The sequence below is a fragment of the Nelumbo lutea genome, chromosome 2 (genome assembly GCF_056320005.1).
Source record: "Nelumbo lutea isolate HS-2025 chromosome 2, American lotus-T2T, whole genome shotgun sequence".
In the NCBI taxonomy this organism is placed as follows: domain Eukaryota; kingdom Viridiplantae; phylum Streptophyta; class Magnoliopsida; order Proteales; family Nelumbonaceae; genus Nelumbo; species Nelumbo lutea.
In genome coordinates, this window is record NC_142685.1 from 103,762,413 (window position 1) to 103,782,979 (window position 20,567).

At 38.1% G+C, this 20,567-nt stretch overlaps 1 protein-coding gene across 1 annotated transcript in view; it reads right to left on the reverse strand.

Moving 5' to 3' along the window:
• CCD1 (carotenoid cleavage dioxygenase 1) overlaps nt 1-19,939 on the reverse strand; it is a 34,858-nt gene extending 14,919 nt beyond the window's left edge. Inside the window, exons 1-8 of the mRNA XM_088971095.1 lie at nt 19,575-19,939; nt 18,574-18,644; nt 18,396-18,410; nt 17,967-18,078; nt 16,510-16,609; nt 16,253-16,315; nt 15,743-15,853; nt 15,474-15,658 (exon numbers count right to left, since the gene is read on the reverse strand). Of these exons, the coding sequence (XP_088827221.1) occupies nt 15,474-15,658; nt 15,743-15,853; nt 16,253-16,315; nt 16,510-16,609; nt 17,967-18,078; nt 18,396-18,410; nt 18,574-18,644; nt 19,575-19,874 (957 nt within the window). The 5' untranslated portion in view covers nt 19,875-19,939. The remainder of the gene's footprint in view (nt 1-15,473; nt 15,659-15,742; nt 15,854-16,252; nt 16,316-16,509; nt 16,610-17,966; nt 18,079-18,395; nt 18,411-18,573; nt 18,645-19,574) is intronic.
• Between the last annotated feature and the right edge of the window lie 628 nt (nt 19,940-20,567).

Here is a 20,567-nt window from a genome sequence, read left to right on the forward strand (position 1 = left end):
TAATCTATAGTGACTTATTTATGGGATATAACCAAAACAACTAGTCATCCCTACACCAAATTGATAACACTTGTAGTGAGAATGGGTCAAATGAGCCTTAGTGTTTTTATTTCTTTTAAGTTATGTTTTAAGTTTATACTCTTTTAGTTATGGGCCTCGAACATCTTCTCTTCTCTCTTCCATCCTCTTCTTCTTCCACAAGCTTTTGCTCAAACCTTCCATTCTTCTTTCTTTCTTTTCTTCTTCTATATTTTTCTGATTTACTGCAGGTGTGTTTCACAACTTGGTATCAGAGTGGGTTCTCACCTTCAACATCTTTCTTCTTTCTTAGCCCACCCATACACAATGTGTATGGATAACTGATTGGATGATTAATTAGCAACTTATGTAGCCCAATTAGGAAGGTTTTTGGAGAGGTTTTGTGGTGACATTCATCCTTAGTTGAAGCTCAGGGCAGATTCTTGGTGTTTTTTCCCAAAAACCCTAGATAACTGGAGAAATCTTATTACAAGTCCTAGAAACAATTTGAAGCTAGCGCTTAGGGATCAAAGGGGAGCTCTTTGATTTCTATTAAGGGCAGTTTGTGTTGGACAAAGTTCTGAAGCCTCTGATAGGAGCAGTTGAACTTTCTCTCCTTCTCCCATCCAGTCAGGTCCTATGAAACCCTAGTTTTGGGTGATTGAAGAGTAGTTTGTTGATTGAAATAGAAAATCTAGCCTAGCAAAACCTTAATTTGATTTTTGATTGCATCCATTTACTCAATGGAGCAAACTGGAGGAGATGCCAAATATCCCAAAGATTCTGGATTTGGACATGGGGAGCCTGTGGAGACTATTAGGGGCAGTGAGCTAACGACCATTGTAATGTTGGATGGAACCAATCACTTAGCCTAGTCTCAATCAATACACACAAGGAAATGGGGGTAAATTACTAGGAGAAAGAAGAAACCGGAGAAGGATGATCCTACCCATGAAAGGTGGATGTAGGAAAATTGCATAGTAGTTGGTTGGTTAGTGAACTCTATGCAGCCACATATTAGTTAGCACTATCTATGGATGGAAATTGCAAAAGAAGTGTGGGATAGTGTCATAGAGACCTATTCCCAAAAGTTGAATGTTGACTAGACCTACAAATTGAAGAATGATGTGAATAATCTAAGACAGGGGAGAAGCCCTTAGCCATCTACTTCTCAATGCTGAAATCTCTTTGGCAGGAGATTGATTTCATGGAGACTGTAGTTTGGGGTTATACAAAGGACGCAGAAACACATAGAAAGTTGGTGGAGAGAAACCGAGTCTTTGAGTTCCTCGTTGGACTCAACCCGGAGTATGATAATGTGAGGCAGAATGTTTTGGAAAATGATGAGGTGAATTTGTCTCAAGCTTATGCTATGGTGAGTAGTGAGGAAAGCAAAAGACAGGTTCAGTCTATATAGTCACAAGTTGATCACTACGCTAATGTCAATATGAAGCCGAAGGTCAACATTGGGAAGAAAGATGTTATCTATGAGTATTGCAAGAAGCCTAAACACACTAAAGACACATGTTGGAAGTTGCACCCCAGAGCTCATTCATGCCAAACTCAAGAAAAAAAACTATGGAAAAAGATTTGAAAATGGAAAAAGGTGGAAATGCAAATGTATCCGCCTCACAAAGTGAACAGGGGTAGAGTGGTGAGAAGTCAATGGGAGAACAACTTGCAACCACCAGGGTTGAGTATGTGAAATATGGCTGAATAATCAATCACTTGGAGTCTACTACAACATCTACTTCATCAAAGATCGTTCCTTCCTCTACATATGCACACTCAAGTATTTGTGCCACTACAAATCATGATTCTATCTTAGGTACTCATAAAATCCCCTGGATAATTGATTTCGGTGCCCATGACCACATGACTAGTGTTTCACACTTGTTCACCTCTTATCAACTCCTTTCTGGCCAAGACAAAATATCCCTTGTTGATGGCTCTCTTGACCTTATCACAGGAAAGGGAGAGATCAAGACATCACATACCCTAACCTTATCATTTGTTCTTCACGTGCCTAAACTTAATACCAATTTGCTTTCCAAATAGTAATTTAACTAAATCCTTGAATTGCATTGTGACCTTTTATCCTTTATATTGTGTTTTCAAGACTTGAAATCTCAAAAGGTGGTTGGGATATATTTATTAGACATGATTGAGCAAAGTCAAGTACAACCTCGGAGAATTACTTTAGTTTCAAAGTCCACTAGTCGTGTCACGTTATGTCATTATCGTTTGGGTAATTTATTTTTTTCTTCATTGAGTCAATTGTTTCCAGAATTATTTAAAGGAATAAGTTTGTTGAGTCTACATTGTGAATCTTATGAGTTCTCAAAGCATTATAAGAACACTTATCCTACAAGCAATAAAAAACCGACTATTCCTTTTAATATTGTTCACTCTAATGTGTAGGGACCTTATCATTTACCTTGCATGGGTGGCTATAAATTTTTCATCCTGTTTATTGATGATTTTTCATGATATACTTGGATCTACCTTATGTGCTCTCGTGCTGATATGCCTAAACTTGTGCAGCAATTCCACGAATATATCTTCACTCAGTTTGATACCCGCATCAAAATATTCCGATCAAACAATGCTATGGAATATTTTGAGGACCCTACCTCCTATCATGAAAAAATTTGGGGTTGTTCATCAGAGTTCTTGTGTCTGTACTCCACAACAAAATGTAGCAAAGAAGAAAAATAGACATATTGTGGATGTTGAAAGAATATTCTTTTTGCTACCCATGTTTCGGTGAAATTTTGGGGTGGTGCAGATTTAACAACCACTCATCTTATTAATTGTATGCCTTTCCGAGTCTTAAGGTTAAAGTCTCCATTAGGTGTCCTCTTTGTCGGTGTTGAGGTCTTTCCCATTCCTCTATGTGTCTTTGGTTGCACTTTCTATGTCCACATTCCCAGTTCTAAGAGACATGTTTGAACCCAAGGCTCGAAAGTGTATCTTCCTTGGTTATGCCTTCACACAGAAAGGGTCTTGTTGTTTTGATCCCATTAGTGGCTTCCGGTTTGTTTCCATGGATGTCACTTTTGCAGAGTCAGTTCCCTAGTATAGTCATCCTTCTAAGGAGGAGTCTCCTCTTGAACCGTTTTCTTCATCCCTTCCTTTGCTAGCTCCGAGTGAGTTTTATGTTGAGCCTTTCACAGTTACTCCCATTCCCGTGGAGGATTTCTCTCCTTCCAAATCTCCTATTCTTGTTCCTCCTCCTTCTATTAGTATTGTTTTTACCACTCATCCTATTCTCCGAAGGTGGTATCAGCGACAAAGACTAAGGCAAGCACAGATTGTTTTCACACCTCTAGTTGAGTCTTAGGTATTCCCAATCACTAAACAGGACAGGTCTGACATCTCTACCACTAGCACCCCCATTTCTAGACCTTGACCTTCCCATTTCTATGAGAAAAGGTAAGCATAAATGTACAACTCATTGTATTTCCAACATCTTTCTTACAACCTATTGTCCCCATTCTACTACTCCTTTCCAGCCTCTATTTCCTCTTAACCCATCTGAAAGTTAGTGATCGAAGCCCTAGCCAAACTAGAATGGAGGGATGCCATGAGGGTTAAAATAGAAGCACTCTATAAAAATAATACCTGGGACATTGTTGACTTGCCAGTTAGGAAGGAACCTATTGGGTGTAAATGGGTTTGCACTATTAAGTATCATGTTGATGGATCGATTGAGAGATATAAGTTGCATCTTATTGTCAAGGAATATACACAGGTGCATGGGATAGATTACATTGAGACCTTTTCTCCAATTGCTAAAATGACTTCTATGAGGGTTCTTTTATCTTGCGCAGTGAACCATGATTGGCCTCTTTATCAGTTTGATGTTTAAAATGCATTTTTTGAATGATGACCTCACTAAAGAAGTATAGATGTCTCTCCCCCTGGTATGTATGGTAAGGAGATGCAAGGCAAAGTGTGCAAATTGAAGAAGTCACTTTCTCAATTTCATACCCTCTTTGTTTGAAACAATATCACTTTGTTTGGAACAACCTCACTAAAGAGGTCACTTTCTCAAATTGAAGATGTCTCTCTCCCTGGTATGTTTGAAACAATCTCCATGTGCTTGGTTTGATAGGTTTAGGGTTGATCTTGTCCAGTATAGATACACTCAGACTCAATCAGATCATACCTTCTTTATTAAGAGGAGATATACTTTGGTCACATTTCTTATTGTTTATGTGGATGATATTGTTGTTACTGGTAGTGAAACACAAGAAATCAATAATATCAAGAAGTTACTTAACTCTGAATTTGAGATCAAAGACTTAGGGGAGTTGAGGTATTTTCTAGGCATTGAAGTTGCTCAATCTAAAGAAGGTGTCTTCATTTCTTAGCAGAAATATGTGTTGGATCTTCTTATTCTTACCTTATCTGCTTTCAATAGTAGGGATTAGTAGGAGTCTTATCTATTCAGTGTTCTTATCTTATCAGTTCAGTAGTATGGATTAGTAGGGAGTCTTATCTTATCTTATCAGTAGGATAGATTAAGGGAGTCTTATCTTATCTTATCTTATCAGTTCAGTAGGATAGATTAGTAGGGAGTCTTCCTAAAAGTAGGACTCTTATCTCTTGTAATCTCCTATTTAAGGAGCTGAGAATATTGAATAAAATCATCGAAAATTTCAGTCAAGAAAGAGAGCAAAGGAGAGTTAGGTGATCTCTTGGACAAATCACCATTAGGGCGCCAAGATAGGTTCATCAGGAGCAGGGAGGAACAAGGGAAAACAGAAGGTTTTCCCTGTGGACCGACCCGTGACAAGATCCTATTCCCAGGCCCATAACACATGGACACAGACATGGGCATGGAAATCAGATCTAATGTGTCCAAGTGTCTGAGTCAGTAAAATGAAGAAACAAGGACTGTCAAGACACCTATAGAAAAGTATAAACTATTAAAACAGTCCATACTGTTTTGAATTTTAACATTATAAACCTAGGTAAAAATTAGCTTTGTTGATAACATTTTATAGGAAAAATGGCATTCCATATGCACATCAGCTATTTGTTTATGTTGAATAAGGAGAAAAAGAAAAATGTCACATAGAAGTTTCCTTCACAAATCCATGGAGTGTTGGAACCTAATGTATGCCCAACATGACACTTCATCCATTTAGGAGAGTCCATGCAACAATGAACTCTACCCTAAGAAATAGAAGAAGTTAGAGAAAGGAGGACAGAGGGAGAAGCAGCAAGGGACTTCTTGAGATTAAGCTGCACATACAAGAAAGAGTGATAGAGAGAGAGAGCGAGAGAGAGAACGAGATCCTTGTGTACCATTCTCTTAGCAAGATTTTGTGCTTACCTTCTGAAAAGAAAATAATGAAAAAAAAATATTCGATTCTGTTGTATAATTAACCAGAACAAGAATCTTTGCATACTTTTCTCTTTTTAACATAATTCCATGCTTACCTTCTCAAAAAAAAAAAACATATAGCCAGAACTCAGCTAGGCTGGAGAATACATTAATTTCTTCCGCATGTTCACTATTGTTGGGAATATTTTGAGCATGTTCACTCAAGACTCTTTATTGCAAACAATGGAAAAAGCAAGGTACTCTTGTACATGCTTCTTCCAAAGGTGGTCACAGTGTGTAGATGAAACGCTTTTCCCTCCATTAAAGAATTTGGATATGATAGTTCAAATGAATCCAAATCCACATTGTATTAACTGCTATGAAATGAGAACTTCCCCACAGTCTTACACTATGACAAGAGTATAGTTTCTAGAATTCCTGCCTCATGAGTTTTAAATTCCCTGAAAGTATAAAGTATTGGTCTCCTAAATATTGGGACTGTACATTCCTACAAGGCATGGAAACTTTGGTATGGAAACAACAGTTGGAGAAAGCGTTGGAAGGGATGGTTGTTTCTCTAACACACACCTTATAGGAGGGAAATGAGGTTGCAGATGCTTTAGCAGACCTTGCTTGTGATATCCAAGACAGTACATACTTTAATAACTTAGATGGTCTTCCTGTTCATATTCAAAAGTTAATTTTTTATGATGGTTCAGGGATATCTGTTTTCTGTGAATAGGATAGTTTATCTTTCATGGATTTTTTAAATTGAATATGACAAAATATTGGTTAGGTTTGATAAATCAGTGTACAGATTTTCTAGAGGGTTAAGGTTTCTACAACCCTCTCCCTCATAGGATGATTATTTTTTGCTGATTATTAATAAAATTTTCAGTGCTGTCCTCCACTAGGAGTAAAAAAGGGCATTGTGATACTTCATTCCTTTCCCTTTTGCATGTGTGTAATCTATGACAACTATATGTATTTTGAGGCTAACTCATCTAGTTTCTTTGTGTTCTGAAATGCAGGAGAACAACCACTAGGTAGATTATTGATAATTCCTACAATGGATCTTTCATAGCCATTCTCATTGTGACTGTTCAGACTGTTAAAATTAGGTTGGCTTGCCTATGGCTTGACCTTGGTGCCTTTCTGTTGAGATTGTAAGGGGCAACGGTAACTTTTTCATTTCATGCTCTTTTGTATTTGGACGCCCATGTGAAGGCTTACTTGTAATTTCTCTTATAAACCACAAGTTTGAGAGAGTGAACAGTAACTCTCTTCTTCATTCAAACCTTCTTTCTCTCTTCTCTTCTTCTTCTTGTATTTCTTTCTCAACAAAACCATAGATATTGCAAGTTGGTATCAAAACAACTAGAAGTTCTTGGGAAAGTCTTTCTCTACTGTTTTTTGCTTGGAGGATGAGATACTAACATTAGACTGTCATCGGATGACATCAGAAGTCCGTACAGGTGACGGTGGCAATCTCTAAAAATTGTATGGTTTTATTCGCCCTGGTCTTAGATGAACTTTGGTATATCTCTCATTACTTTTTGATGCCCTTATGATCTATTATGGATTTTTCAAGTGGAAAATCACAAATTCCAAATCTGGTTTAGAAGCTTGCTTCTCTTGATTGATGGGCTTTTATCCTACAAAACCTAGTTCTTCTAGGTTGTTTTATATTTTGGGAGTGATAGGAAGTGATCCTGTACTTTTCTGAGCACTAAAAAATTTTTGGGAGTTTTTTTCTCCCTCTATTTTACCGCCAGCCAGCTTTTTGGCCCCTTTTCTAGCCTTCAACCAAGTTTGAGCCTTTTATTTTGGGGTTTGTTTGTATTCTAGTTGGATGTTGGGGTGCTCCTTGGTTGTCGAGAAAGTTGTTTGTGAGGTATGAAATCACCAAAGGTTGCACAAATTGGTTCCAATGTGTTTCCTGGAAATGTTGATGTCTCTAGTGGTATGATAATCACTGTAAAACTTGATAGGACCAACTTTTTGGAGTGGCCCCAATCAGATAAACTTACTATCACATGGAGAGGTAAGTTAGGATTCATTAAAGGCAAGGAGATGAAGCCAAAAATTGAAGACCCTAAATTTGCAAAGTGGGAACAGGATAACCCATATTGCTAGAATATATCATCTTACGAGAGGAGCTTGTAGTATGCACCAAGGGGAGATGTTTCGACAGTTGCTACAGTAGTCCGAACAGGAAGAGGAGAAGAAGAAGAAAAAGAAGGGTCTATCAAAAATCTGATGGTTAACCCATTCAGTCGACCCCCTTAATCTATATTAGATTCTAATCATAGTTACAAAGACAGAAATGACCTTACTTAAGTGTGGGGCAGAGTAACTCTAATAACACTGCCACATAAGCAAGTTACTTAATAAACAAAAGAAGACTAAACTACCCCTATTCGGCACATCTTAACACTCCCCCTCAAGCTGGAGAATATATGTCATATAATCCCAGCTTGTTACATAGACAATTCACTTTCCCTGAGCTTAGAGCTTTTGTAAACAAATCTGCCCACTGGTCATTGGAGCCCACATGTTCTGTATTTATCTCTCTAGCAAGAACCTTCTCTCTCACAAAGTGGCAATCAACCTCTATGTGCTTTGTTCTCTCATGAAAGAAAGGATTGGATGAGATATGTAGTGCAGCTTGGTTGTCACAGTACAATTTCATAGGTTTATCCATGTGAAACCCAATTTCTTGTAGGAGATTCCTCAGCCACTAATTCACAGGTAGTGTGAGCCATGGCCCTATATTTGGCTTCAGCACTACTTCTGGCTACAACCGTCTGCTTTTTACTCTTCCATGTCACAAGATTTCCTCCCAGAAATGTGCAATAACCTGTAGTAGATCTTCTGCCACTCACTGAGCCTGCCCAGTCTGTATCTGTATACCCAACTACTTCAAGTTTTCCTCCTGGTTTATACAATAGCCCACAGCCCGGAGCTCCTTTTAGATACCTCACAATTCTAAGGACTGCATCCCAGTGAGGTATACGAGGGTTCTGCATGAATTGGCTCACCACACTGACTGCAAAAGAGATGTTGGGTCTCGTGATAGTCAGATAGTTCAGCTTTCCCACTAGTTGTTTATACCTTCCAAGATCTTCAAATACTTCTCCTGTATCACTGCTCAACTTAACATTTGGTTCCATAGGGGTCTCAGCCGGTTTTGCACCTAACAGTCATGTTTCTTCCAATAGATCAAGGACATATTTCCTTTGGCACAGATTCACACCTTGTTTTGACCTGGCAACCTCTATTCCCAAGAAATACTTTAATGTTCCAAGGTCCTTTGTTTGAAAATGATTTTGCAGAAATACCTTTAGTTTGTCAATCCCCAATTTATCACTACCAGTGATGACAATAACATCCACATAGACCACTAATAAAATCTTCCCATCTTCTGAGTCATAGCTGAACACTGAGTGATCAACTTGGCATTGCTTCATTCCAAAACTCTTCACCACTTCGCTGAACTTCCCAAACCAAGCACGTGGAGATTGCTTCAACCCATAAATTGCTTTCTTCAGCCTGCACAGCTTACCACCCTCCCCCTTAGCAACAAACCCATGTGGTTGCTCCATATATACCTCCTCCACTAAATCACCATGGAGGAAGGCATTCTTTATGTCAAGTTGAAGGAGAGGCCAATCATACATAACTGCCAAGGAAATTAGGACACGAACGGAACCAAGGACAAGGGTGCTTCATGACTGGAGAAGAAGGGGACAGATTCAAAAAATGTGACATCAGGGCAGACATAGCACTTTCAGGCAATAGGATTATAACACTTGTATCCTTTTTGAGTCCGAGAGTAGCCAAGGAAGAGACATTTAATTGAGCGTGCATCTAGCTTGTCTATTCCAGGACTCAGATTATGAACAAAACACACACAACCAAAGACACGAGGAGTTAATGGAAACGGAGATAAAGTGAAAAACAAGATGGAGAAGGGGGACGGACCATGAAGAATAAAAGAGGGCATCCGATTAATGAAAAAACATGCAGTGAGTACAGCATCACTCCAAAACCGTTTAGGAGCATGCATGTGGTGAAGCATAGACCAAGCAATTTCAAAAAGATGACGATTCTTCCGTTCAACCACCCCATTTTGTTGAGGGGTGAAAGCACACGAGGTCTAATGAATAATGCCATGTTGTTTTAAATACTGTTGAAATGCAGTAAGAAAGTATTCACGACCATTATCTGAACAGAGAACTTTGATTGGAACACCAAATTGTGTGCGTATTTCAGCATGGAATTTTTGAAAATGGAAAATAATTCACTTCTTTCTTTCATTAAGTAAATCCATATCATTCTTGAACAATCATCAATAAGGGAGACAAAATACTTGTACCCATTATAAGACTCTATTTTGATCGGACCCCAAACATCTGAGTGAACCAAAGAAAAATGACTCAACATACAACTCTCAACTTTTGGACTGAAGGACACACGACGGTGTTTACCAAACTGACATGACTCGCATTGTAAAACTGACAACTGACTCAATGATGGAACCAACATCTTGAGGACCTTGAGAGATGGATGTCCTAGTCGGCAATGCCATTGTAGAGGAGTAAGGGAAGTCTGAAGTGCAATTGAAGATCTACCGCCGTCAAGGTAATACAATCCACCAGTTTCATGCCCCCCACCAATCTTCTTCCCCACTTGAGATCCTGAAAAACACAAGTGGAAGGAAAGAAGGTAACAGAACAGTTAAGAGCTTTGGTTATTTTACTAACAGACATAAGATAGAATGGAAACTTAGGTGCGTATAAAACAGATGATAAAGGGACAGAAGCCAAGTCAACATTACCAACACCACAGATGGGAGATGAGGACCCATTGGCAAGTGTAACAGTTTGTGGTGTGGAGGTTTCAGCAAGAGAAGAGAACACACCTGGAGTCCCGGTCATATGATCTGAGGCTCCAAAGTCAATAATCTAGGAAGGAGTTTTAGATGACATGCAAGCGATACCTGATTGGGCATATGTGGCAGTGGTATGCTGTGAAGTAGTTTGAAGGAACCGTTCATACTCATCACGCGGAACACTCACCATCTCCCTCCTAGAAGTAGATGTAGATGTGGAAGGAGTTAGGTCTGCCAGTTTACTGTCACTAATAGCAACCTCACCTGTTACAGCATGATTAGCCCATTTAGAGTGAGGGCCATGTAGATCATAACAGAAATTCACTGTGTGCCCATCCCTACCACAATGAGTACACTTCCTTGTAGAGTTATTTTTTTCTCTACCACGGCCTCCCCCTGAGTCACGGCCACCCCTACCAATCATGGAATTGCCACGGCCCCCTCTGGAATGACCTCCCCCTCTTGTACTATATCCACCACCTCTAGCTGTCACAAGTGCTGATCTATCATACTGTGTGGGGTTCTCTGTCTGGCACAAAGAGATTCTACGAAGTCTTGAGAATACTTCCTCAAGTTTAGGAAGAGTAGAGCCCCCCAATATTTGAGCTCTAACTGGTTCATATTCCGACTTCAGCCCCACTAAAAATCTTGTAACATCTAGCTGCTCCCTTTGTTGTTGCTGAACTTGAATATCTGGAGTAAGGGGATGATAAACATTGAGTTCATTCCTTATATTCTTCATGCAGACATAGTACTCTTCTAGTGTTTTGGTTCCTTGTTGTAAATCAAAGTACTCCTGATACAGCTGATATACTCTTGTTGTGTTATCTTGTCCAGAATATAGTTTCTTAGCATGCTCCCATATATCCTTAGCCGTATCAAGGAACATGAAGTTGGCACTAATTTTGAGTTCCATACTATTCCACAGCCAAGTCATGATTTGAGCATCTTCTTGTTCCCAATCATCAAACCCTGGAGAGTCAACCAGTGGCTTCTCATCTCTAACATGCTTTGCTTTCTTCTTTGCCTTGAGAAAAACTTCCACTGATTTAGCCCATGGAACATAGTTCTCCCCATTTAGCTTAATTGAGGTCATTTGTACTCCTAGGTAGTCGGAGGAAATTACTACACTAGGTTTCTGATCATTGTAGCCATCTCCTATTGCTGCCATTGTACCTTTTCACAGTTGTCTCTAACTTTACTTCTCAGCTACAAGCTGATTGATGTTGTTCACAGTTTGATATTTCAGCCCCTATTGCAGCCTCTAAACACCACTGCTGACTTCACACACTTGTTCTTATTCACACTACTGCTGACTTCACACACTTACTTCCCACATAAGCATCAGTTTACCATTCACTAATCACAAGTAGAGGCCCTCTTACAACCACTCAAGCACCACAACACAGCCAAATTTGATGCACCCAGTTCAGACTTATTTAACACACTTAAGAGGGCATTACACAACCACAAGGAGTTCGGCAAGGTCACTGCATTCTACCTTACACCACTCGGCCATTTACAGCAGCCCTAATACCATTCAACGATTTACAGCAGCCCTACACCATTCGGCTACTGCACACGCAACCCTTCCTAGGGCAACAATGAACCTAGTTCTCTAGGTTCTACTCAGTACAACAGCTTCTTGTAGGGTTTCTACCCAAAAATATAAGTAACACTAGAAGAAGAGAGAATCGACCTTCCTTTGAGAATATCAATCAACCATTCACTACTGAAGTCACTTTCCTTGTTGAAGAAGGTTATGCGCAACAGAGAGACAAGCTGTAATGTTTCTGACCTAGGGTGAACCAGTTCTCTCCATCGACTGATCAGAAACGAAGGTGAAGAGTCACGAACAATGCTGAGGTGCTTTACCAATTGACTTAGGTCAGGAGCATTGCTCTGATACCATGTTTCGACTGTTGCTACAGTAGTCCGAATAGGAAGAGGAGAAGAAGAAGAAAAAGAAGAAAAAAAAGAAGAGAAGAAGGGTCTGTCGAAAATCTGATGGTTAACCCATTCAGTCGACCCCCTTAATCTATATTAGATTCTAATCATAGTTACAAAGACAGAAACGACCTTACTTAAGTGTGGGGCAGAGTAACTCTAATAACACTGCCACATAAGCAAGTTACTTAGTAAACAGAAGAAGACTAAACTACCCCTATTCGGCACATCTTAACAGGAGAGAACAATGACTATGTATTTCTCCTCTCTAAAGTCTCTTTGGAAAGAAATGAACCACTTGAAAGCCCTTGAATTGAAGGATCCCATAGATGTTCATCAATGCAAGTACATTGAGGAGAACAAGTTCTTTGACTTTTTGGCTGGCCTGAATCCTAAGTTTGATTTCATTACGTAAAGTATCCTGAGTGCGGGTGTTGTCTCTCTAGGTACTACTTACTTTTTTATTTAAGGGGAAGAAAGTAGACGAGCAGCCATTATGCAGCCCTCTATGATTGAGCACTTTGCTTTTATGTCCTCTAAGCCCAAGCCAAGTTGTAGGTAGTAAAAATCCTACAACTGAGAAGACTAATGATGTCATCTGTGAATATTGCAAGGAGCCAAGACATACTAAAGAAAGATGTTGGAAATTCAATCCTCACTTGAAACTGGACAAGTTTAAAACTGGAAAGTAAGGCAATGCTCATTTGGCCATAGTTGGTGATGAGGTTTAGTCTTCTGATGTGACCATTCCCTCCCATGACTCCTATGACATGACGGATAAACTTCGGAGTCTTCTACTGCACTTGGAAAAGAGTGGGAAATCGTCCTTATCTAGCTCTAGTAATCCATCTAGTGCATGTGCTAACACAGGTACTGCACTTGCTTGTTCCACATCCTCCAATCCATGGATTGTTTATTCTGGGACTAGTACTCATATGACTATTATGCCTTTACATTTTACTTCATATAAGTTAACTCCTGGGAAGGGTAAGATCACTGTTACAGGTGGATCTCAGACCCCTATCTTGGGGTCAGGGAGAAGTCAAACTTAGCCATAACCTTTCCCTTGGATTTATTCTTCATGTTCCTCAATTGCATAAATACTTGTTACTTGTCATTTCTCTTACCAAGTCCCATAATTACTCTGTAACCTTTTTTCCTACCCACTGTGTTTTTCAAGATCTGGTCACAGGGAAGATGATTGAAAGTGGGCATGAAGTCGATGGAGTTTACCTTCTTTATGAAGCTTCAAAATATGGATTGTTGAGCTAGGATGAATCTTGTTCCAATGAGAAATTGAATCTTTTGCAATGGTGCCACTATCATCTTGGTCATATGTCCTTAAGCCTGTAAAACTTTTGTTTCTAAATTTGTTCAATTTAGTTTCCAACTTGAATCCTCAATGTGAAGTTTGTCATTTATCCAACAATGTAAAACCACATATTTTGCGAGTAATAGATGAAGTAATGTTGCTTTCCATTTTATTCATACTGATGTTTGAGGGTCATATATCATTCTTTGCATGGGTGAGTATACATACTTTATTATCTTCATTGATGGCTGCACTCAATATACATGGCTTTACTTGATGAAACACCGTGATGAAATTCCTATTATTGTTCAAAATTTCAAGAATATAGTGGAAACCCAATTTGAGAAAAGAATTAAGATAACAAGATCTAACAATACAAAGTACTTTGAAAATCATCTTTGTGTGTTTCTTAAAGATAGGGCACTATTCAAAATCTCATGAAGTTATATTCCACAGCAGAATGGGGTTGTTGAGAGGAAGAATATACATGTGGCTGAAGTTGCTTGTGGATTATTGTTCCAAAGTCATGTTCCTACTTGCTTCTGGGGAGATGTTGTCAAGACTATTGTGTATCTTATTAATCGGAAGCCATCAAGAGTGTTAAGCCTTCAATCCCCTCATCAACTTCTTCCTAATGAACCTACCTTCAATTTACCTCTTAGAGTCTTCAAGTATGTCTATTTTGTTCATGATATGAATCCTTCGAGACATAAGTTTGACCCTAAGTCTATTAAATGTGTTTTCCTTGGTCACTCTCCTGTCTAGAAAAGCTATAGATGTTTTGATCCTCATTTTAGTCGGAGGTATGTTTCTAAAGATGTTACCTTCCTTGAGTGCTCATCCTTTTTTTAATCATCCTGTCCTCTCTAGGAGAGATTGACTGTCATTTCATTCATGATCAATTTACGGCAGAAAACATCACTCTTCCACATATATCCTTTGAGCTGTAATTTGCTAATATCTTCACTAAATCCATAACCCATGCACACCAAGACTTCCTTGTGGGAAAATTGATGTTTTCCCCACATCGATTTGAAGGGGAGTTTAGATAAGGTTGTATGCTATGCATTTATTTTCTTTATTTTATTTCCCTTGTGTGTGGGCCTTATGGTCTTTATGTAGGTTGTTTTTATTCTTTGCCCACTAATAAGAGGCATTTATGTAATTGTATATAACTAGCTCCTCAAGGGTGGAGGCAATAATTCGATACACCCTCCCAAGCTCTTCTTCTTCCTAGTTGAATGCATGAAACCCTAGAAGGGTAACATAAAAAGTCTGATTCAAATATATTAACTTTGTTGGAGAAAGTCAACAACCATCATCAAGTACTATCACTAATTATAAAAAGCTTGTGGCCTACCAAAAAAAATCTCCAAGACGTGTGGAAACATGGCCCTTTGGACTAATCATTTTATGAAGGACACAAATTACTAGTGATAAATAATAACTTGACCACTTAATATCAAGGGTATTTATATTTGAGGAAGAAATATTCATAACAGCTAATGATGACCAAATTGGGAAAAAATCATATACATCCCAGCAAATATTCCATTATTCATGTTGACAGATGGCTTTGTACCCAAGGATGTTTTTGTCTGAAATTAATCTAGCAATGGGCAGCTTTAATTAAGGGCAGATTTGTAATTTGTATTTTGTAGTCCCTCATATAAATGCAAATAAGAAAGTCATCAAATCAGGTTAAGAAAACACACATTTACACAACTCTTTTCCCTCTTTTTCTTAGTTTTATCTTCTTCTCACTTTATTTTACATTTTTTTTCCTTGGAGTCACATGCTTAAAATCTCAAGTATTCTTCAAACCAGAAGAAACTTGGCTGTCTGAATGTTTGAGGCCATTTTCATTTTTTTCTGAGCATCAGAAACTCCTAATAATACTTTGACCACTTAATATCAAAGGACAATTTATATCTTAAGAAAAATTTCATAACCAACAATCCCACTACCTTTGGACGGAAGTACAATGGCAGATCCATGAAAATTGCGTAGTTCTCTGTGATGGCAAAGTCATGCATCATGACAGGATCTGATATTGTTATTGGTACTGGATCATGCATGAAACCATCCTTCGAAATGACTCGGTAAGTGACATATGGTGGATCGTGTGAATAACCAAAGGTAAACATCTCTCCTGTATGCAAGATTGCTAAAAATCAAAATGAAATTATCATAACATATGGGCAAAATATATTTGTTATTTGAGGATAGGTCTTACCAGTAAATGGGTCAACCTTTGGATGAGCAGTGAATGAGTGTGCCAATCGCTTGTCATAGTCCAACATTCCAAGGGTTTGCAAATCTCCATCCTCCAAAACTTTAATGGCATCTGCAGGATACAAAAGAGATAATTTTTTCTAATTGTATACTTTAAATCAATTAAAAAGCACTGACAAGATGGATGTAGTCTATATTTTGACAAACTTATTGCTGACGGTTCAGAATCGACTATTACATGAACTCAAAAGCCTAAATTTTTTGGTAGTTGTTACATCAACATAGAAGTGGCAACTATATGAAAAATATTGTTCTTTATTGACTGTGACTACCCATATGACACTCTGAGTGGAGGAGCATATTCATGTATGCATAATGAGAGAAATGAAAAGAAATGCAGAGAGAGAGAGAGAGAGAGATAAGAATTTCATTCCAAATGCTAGTACAGACTACAGAGCAAGAGTGATAGGATTTTTTATCTGAAAAAGAAAAGGAGGAAAAGAAGACTTACAAGGTTTATCTGCCTCTGAAAGAGCCAAAAGTTTACCATGGTGATATATGAGAGCAGTATTAGCTGGCCAAGGAAACAATAGTTCAGTTCCAGAACTATCATTCTTAAACTCATAAAGAATACATGTCACTTGTGGAGTTACAACAGTATAACTGTAGTAATTATATGATGTGATCATTCTACATAAAAGGATGCACAGAGGGCACAAAATGGTAAGTACAGTTACCTAGTACCACCCATGTGGCCAACAGACTTACCTGTGCCTTTTCCATAAGAAACATCCAATACTTTCAGTTTATTTCGAAGAAGTTGAATATTAACCATAAGTAAACCAAACATTCCCTTGAGGTCTCCAATCTACAGACGACAAAAAACAGACATCAAGTTCATAGGATCTTCAGAACGTGCAACATGAAGGTGCAGTTAGCAATTAGCAGTTAGTTGAGATTATGGTTAGTAGATTGTTCAACACATAAAACTCTCTTTTCCATTACTGACATCCAATCAATCAGAGAACAGATGACATGGACAAATAAAAGATGGTGGCAAGAATATAAAGGATTAAGTTGTTGAGGAATGCATTTTACATAATCTAACTACAGAAACAAGAGAATATAGGTAAAGGACTGCCAGGGTTGGTCATGTCCAAATTTCAACAAAGACAAATGGTGCACCCTTCAGAAGTGGCACACTGAAAGTTCAGTTTCTAAAAGTACAACAAGGCAAAGATCATGAATTTGGGGTATTGAGAAAAGATTCGAAGACGTAGCTTTTGCAAAGATACAGCCCAAGATAGAGTGTAGTTACGGAAGAATATCAATGCAAACAATTTCAAGTGCCTCAAAACAGGATTGGAAGTCATAATGATGATGATGAACAAATTATTCTTCACCAAGTAACATTTAGCTAAAATTTATCTGAAACCAGTACAAGTGAAAAGTACAAGAAGAAAACAAAGACCATGAGTTTGAGGTATTGAGAAAAGATTTGAAGATGTAGCTTATGACAAGTTACAGCCCAAGATAGAGTATAGTTATGGGAGAATATTCATGCAAACAATTTCGACTGCCTCAAATCAGCATTGGTCATAATGATGATGATGAATAAATTATTCTTCAACAAGTAACATTTAGCTGAACTTTATCTGAAACCAGTACAAGTTAATATTCATGTTAGACACTGCTAAGCAAACCCTTATGAATGGGAGTCCGGGTTGGGATTGGGCAGTAAGTGTGGGTTTCTGGCGGGTGTCACTATTGGTTTGTAGGATCTAGGTTTTGCCTTAGTGTTGAAGTGTGGTTTTTTATCTTCTTAGCTGGGTCACAAGGATTATTCTTGTTTGGGGTGGTTTTCCTTTTGGGGCTTGGGGTTTCTTTGCTTGGTTCTCTGGATTTTGCTTCCCCTCGGGTGATTGCTTATCACCTTCCTTGTAATTGCTTCTTTGACTTAATAAAATTTATTTTATTTTATCTTCAAAATAAAAAGCAAACCCTTTATGGTGCCATTGAAAACTCAGGAAAAAGAAAATCTAAATAGAATTGCAGAAGAGGCACTGACTCATGCCATGCCATGAAATTAAGATTTGGAGAATTAAGACTAAAAATAATAGCAATCTTTTCAGACAGGTTAGAGTTACTTCTGATTGAACTTCTAAAAAAACACTAAATGAACAACGGGAAACATGTAAAATAATCATCCAAGTATCCTAATATACCTTCATAAACTTTGCTCCTCCAAAGAACTCTTCCTGTTTTATACGTGAAGTCCTCACATAACGGGAAACATAGGTTGCTTTTCCATCTTTGATACGCATACCATGAATCATTCTGAATGGTTAGGAAATTATCAGAGGTCATTAGTTGGCTTACAGAATTACAACATGGCTTCAGGGTTTTCTCTGAAGTTCAGTTCAGAGATGGTAAAAGGACACTATGATCAAGAAAAGCATAAAATAAATGTATCTCAGTAAACCGAGGAGTGAAGAGTGGACTAGAAATACATGTAACCAATTGCCAAATCAAATTGTAGAACATGATAACCATCTTATCATGCCTTTTAAATCAGACAAATCAAATTTTCAAAAAAAAAATGAACTTAACAAAAATTTCCTTTTCAGTTGTGAAAGAAAGAAGAAATTACACACCCATCTCCATCAAACCTGCATACAGATGACAAATACAATCCATCAGAGAAAATAATGACTTTCAGAATCAAGGTAGGAAACAAATATAAGTTCTAAACCATATTTTCTGTTCTTTTCTTTATAACGTTAGATGTTTTTTTCCACTTTAAATTGGTCCAAAATAAAGAAGCATACAAACCAATGATATCCAGCCACTGGAGAAAACTTTGGATTGGGACCAACCCTCACAAACTCCCCATTTAAGCACTCCTGTAATGCAAAACTCTCCACTTTATGCCATGTCATTGCAATGACAAAGAAAAGCACAGCTCGAATTTCAAATTATCAACCATTTAGCTTATCTGAATGAAATAAAGAATATTACAGTGTTTTTTTTTTTTTCCTTTTCTTATAGAGGACCCAAAGAACAAGCACAGACGGAAAAGTTTCAATATTGAGGCTTCTTCCTTTTTATACCGTTGGGTGTGCGCCTATGCAGAGTGTAATATCTAATACTTTCTCTCATTCTGGACAAGGAATTACATATTTTCATCCAAATGACAGGAGTTGTAAAGTTAAGGCCTGACAAAACCATGAATGCCAAGAAGCAATGACAAAAGGCTCTCAAGAAAATAATCTTCTCTTAATTAGCTCAACATGACGAGAGTGGTCGAAGAACATAATACAACAAATAAATATTAACAATAGAGCAACTGCCAATGCCTTCAGTATATCCATTCTTCTCCAAGAAAGAAGAACCATGAAATTTTAAATTCTTCCCCTTTACAGAAAAATTTTGAGCAAAACAGTTTAAATATAATGAACACATCTGAACAGTTTTCTTCTTATTATTTTTCTCATTAGAGAAAGCCAAAATCCCAATAACAAACCTAAATAAACTGAACTCATCTGATGAAAGAGCAATTCACTTTCGGAAGCTGACAATTTTAAGTTAAACAGCATCTGAATTAATAAAATAAATAAATAAATAAATATAATATAGTCATACCAAGTAAACAACATGACAATTTAATAATTTACAGAATCTCCCTACTCGTGAGTTCAGATATTCAAACAGACACAATTAAAAATAAATATATCATTCTATTTAGAGAGGCGAAGAAGAACGTCATCACATCACAAAGTAATAAAACAACAACAACAAAACAGAGTCAGAGTATATCTATAGATCCATCTCACCGGAAGATATCCTTTAACAGGCAGATTCTTGCAAGGCGGAGTCTCATCAACCGGAGAAAAATTCCCGGATAAGTAGTGGTAAGGCTTCGAAGCGTCGTACATTAACTTCACGATCAACTTCTCCACCAAGTCGACAAATAGCGAAGCGATTCCCTTCCTCGGCTTCGGGTCCACGTATACAATCTCTCCTCCATATGAGCTCTTCTTTTCACTCTCCGCCATTGCAGAGCTCTCTCTCTTCTCTCTCTCTCTCTCTCTCTCTCTCTCTCTCAGACTACCGCCAAAAACGAAAATATACATAAGTTGGTGGTGATACTGTGACAGACGACCGATAATTTACCATGAATTCATGATACCGTTTCAGTGGGTGGACACTACGGAGCAAGGCATACGGTGTCAGTGGTCGAAACAGTCCATCCAATGAGACGTGGACACGCCAGCGATTGGAAACATTACGTGTCCCATGAAGTCTCTGATAATCATAAAAACCTCCCCTGTAATTTTAATTTAACAAAAAATTCCCACGAACTTTTAAAGAACTCAATAAAAATCCCCCTTTCGTCATTGATTTAGACGAAAAACCAATAAAATTACAAAAATACCCCTAATTAATTGTCAGAGTATCATTAAAATATTTTAAACTACTAGAATTGCCCCTGCTTCCCCTTCCTCTTGATGAAGAAAGGAACGGCGTGAAGTCCTTGTCCCCACCCTTTTCCATCGAGTAAGAGCAACAACAGAGTTTTAACAAGTAGCGACCTTCTTGAAGCTCTCTCATTCTCTTATTTTCTCTATGCTGCTCTTTTATCCCCTTTCCCCCTTTTTTTTTCTTTGTTTTTTCTCTCTCCTTCTCTTTCTCTTCTTCCCCATCTTTTGTTTCTTCCTCTTCTTTTAACCGCCGCTGCAACTCTCAACAGCGGTGGTCTCAGGTGTACTGGTCTGTTTTCTCCTCACCGCTTCTCTCTTCAACTCTTGGACTGATTTATTGAGGAC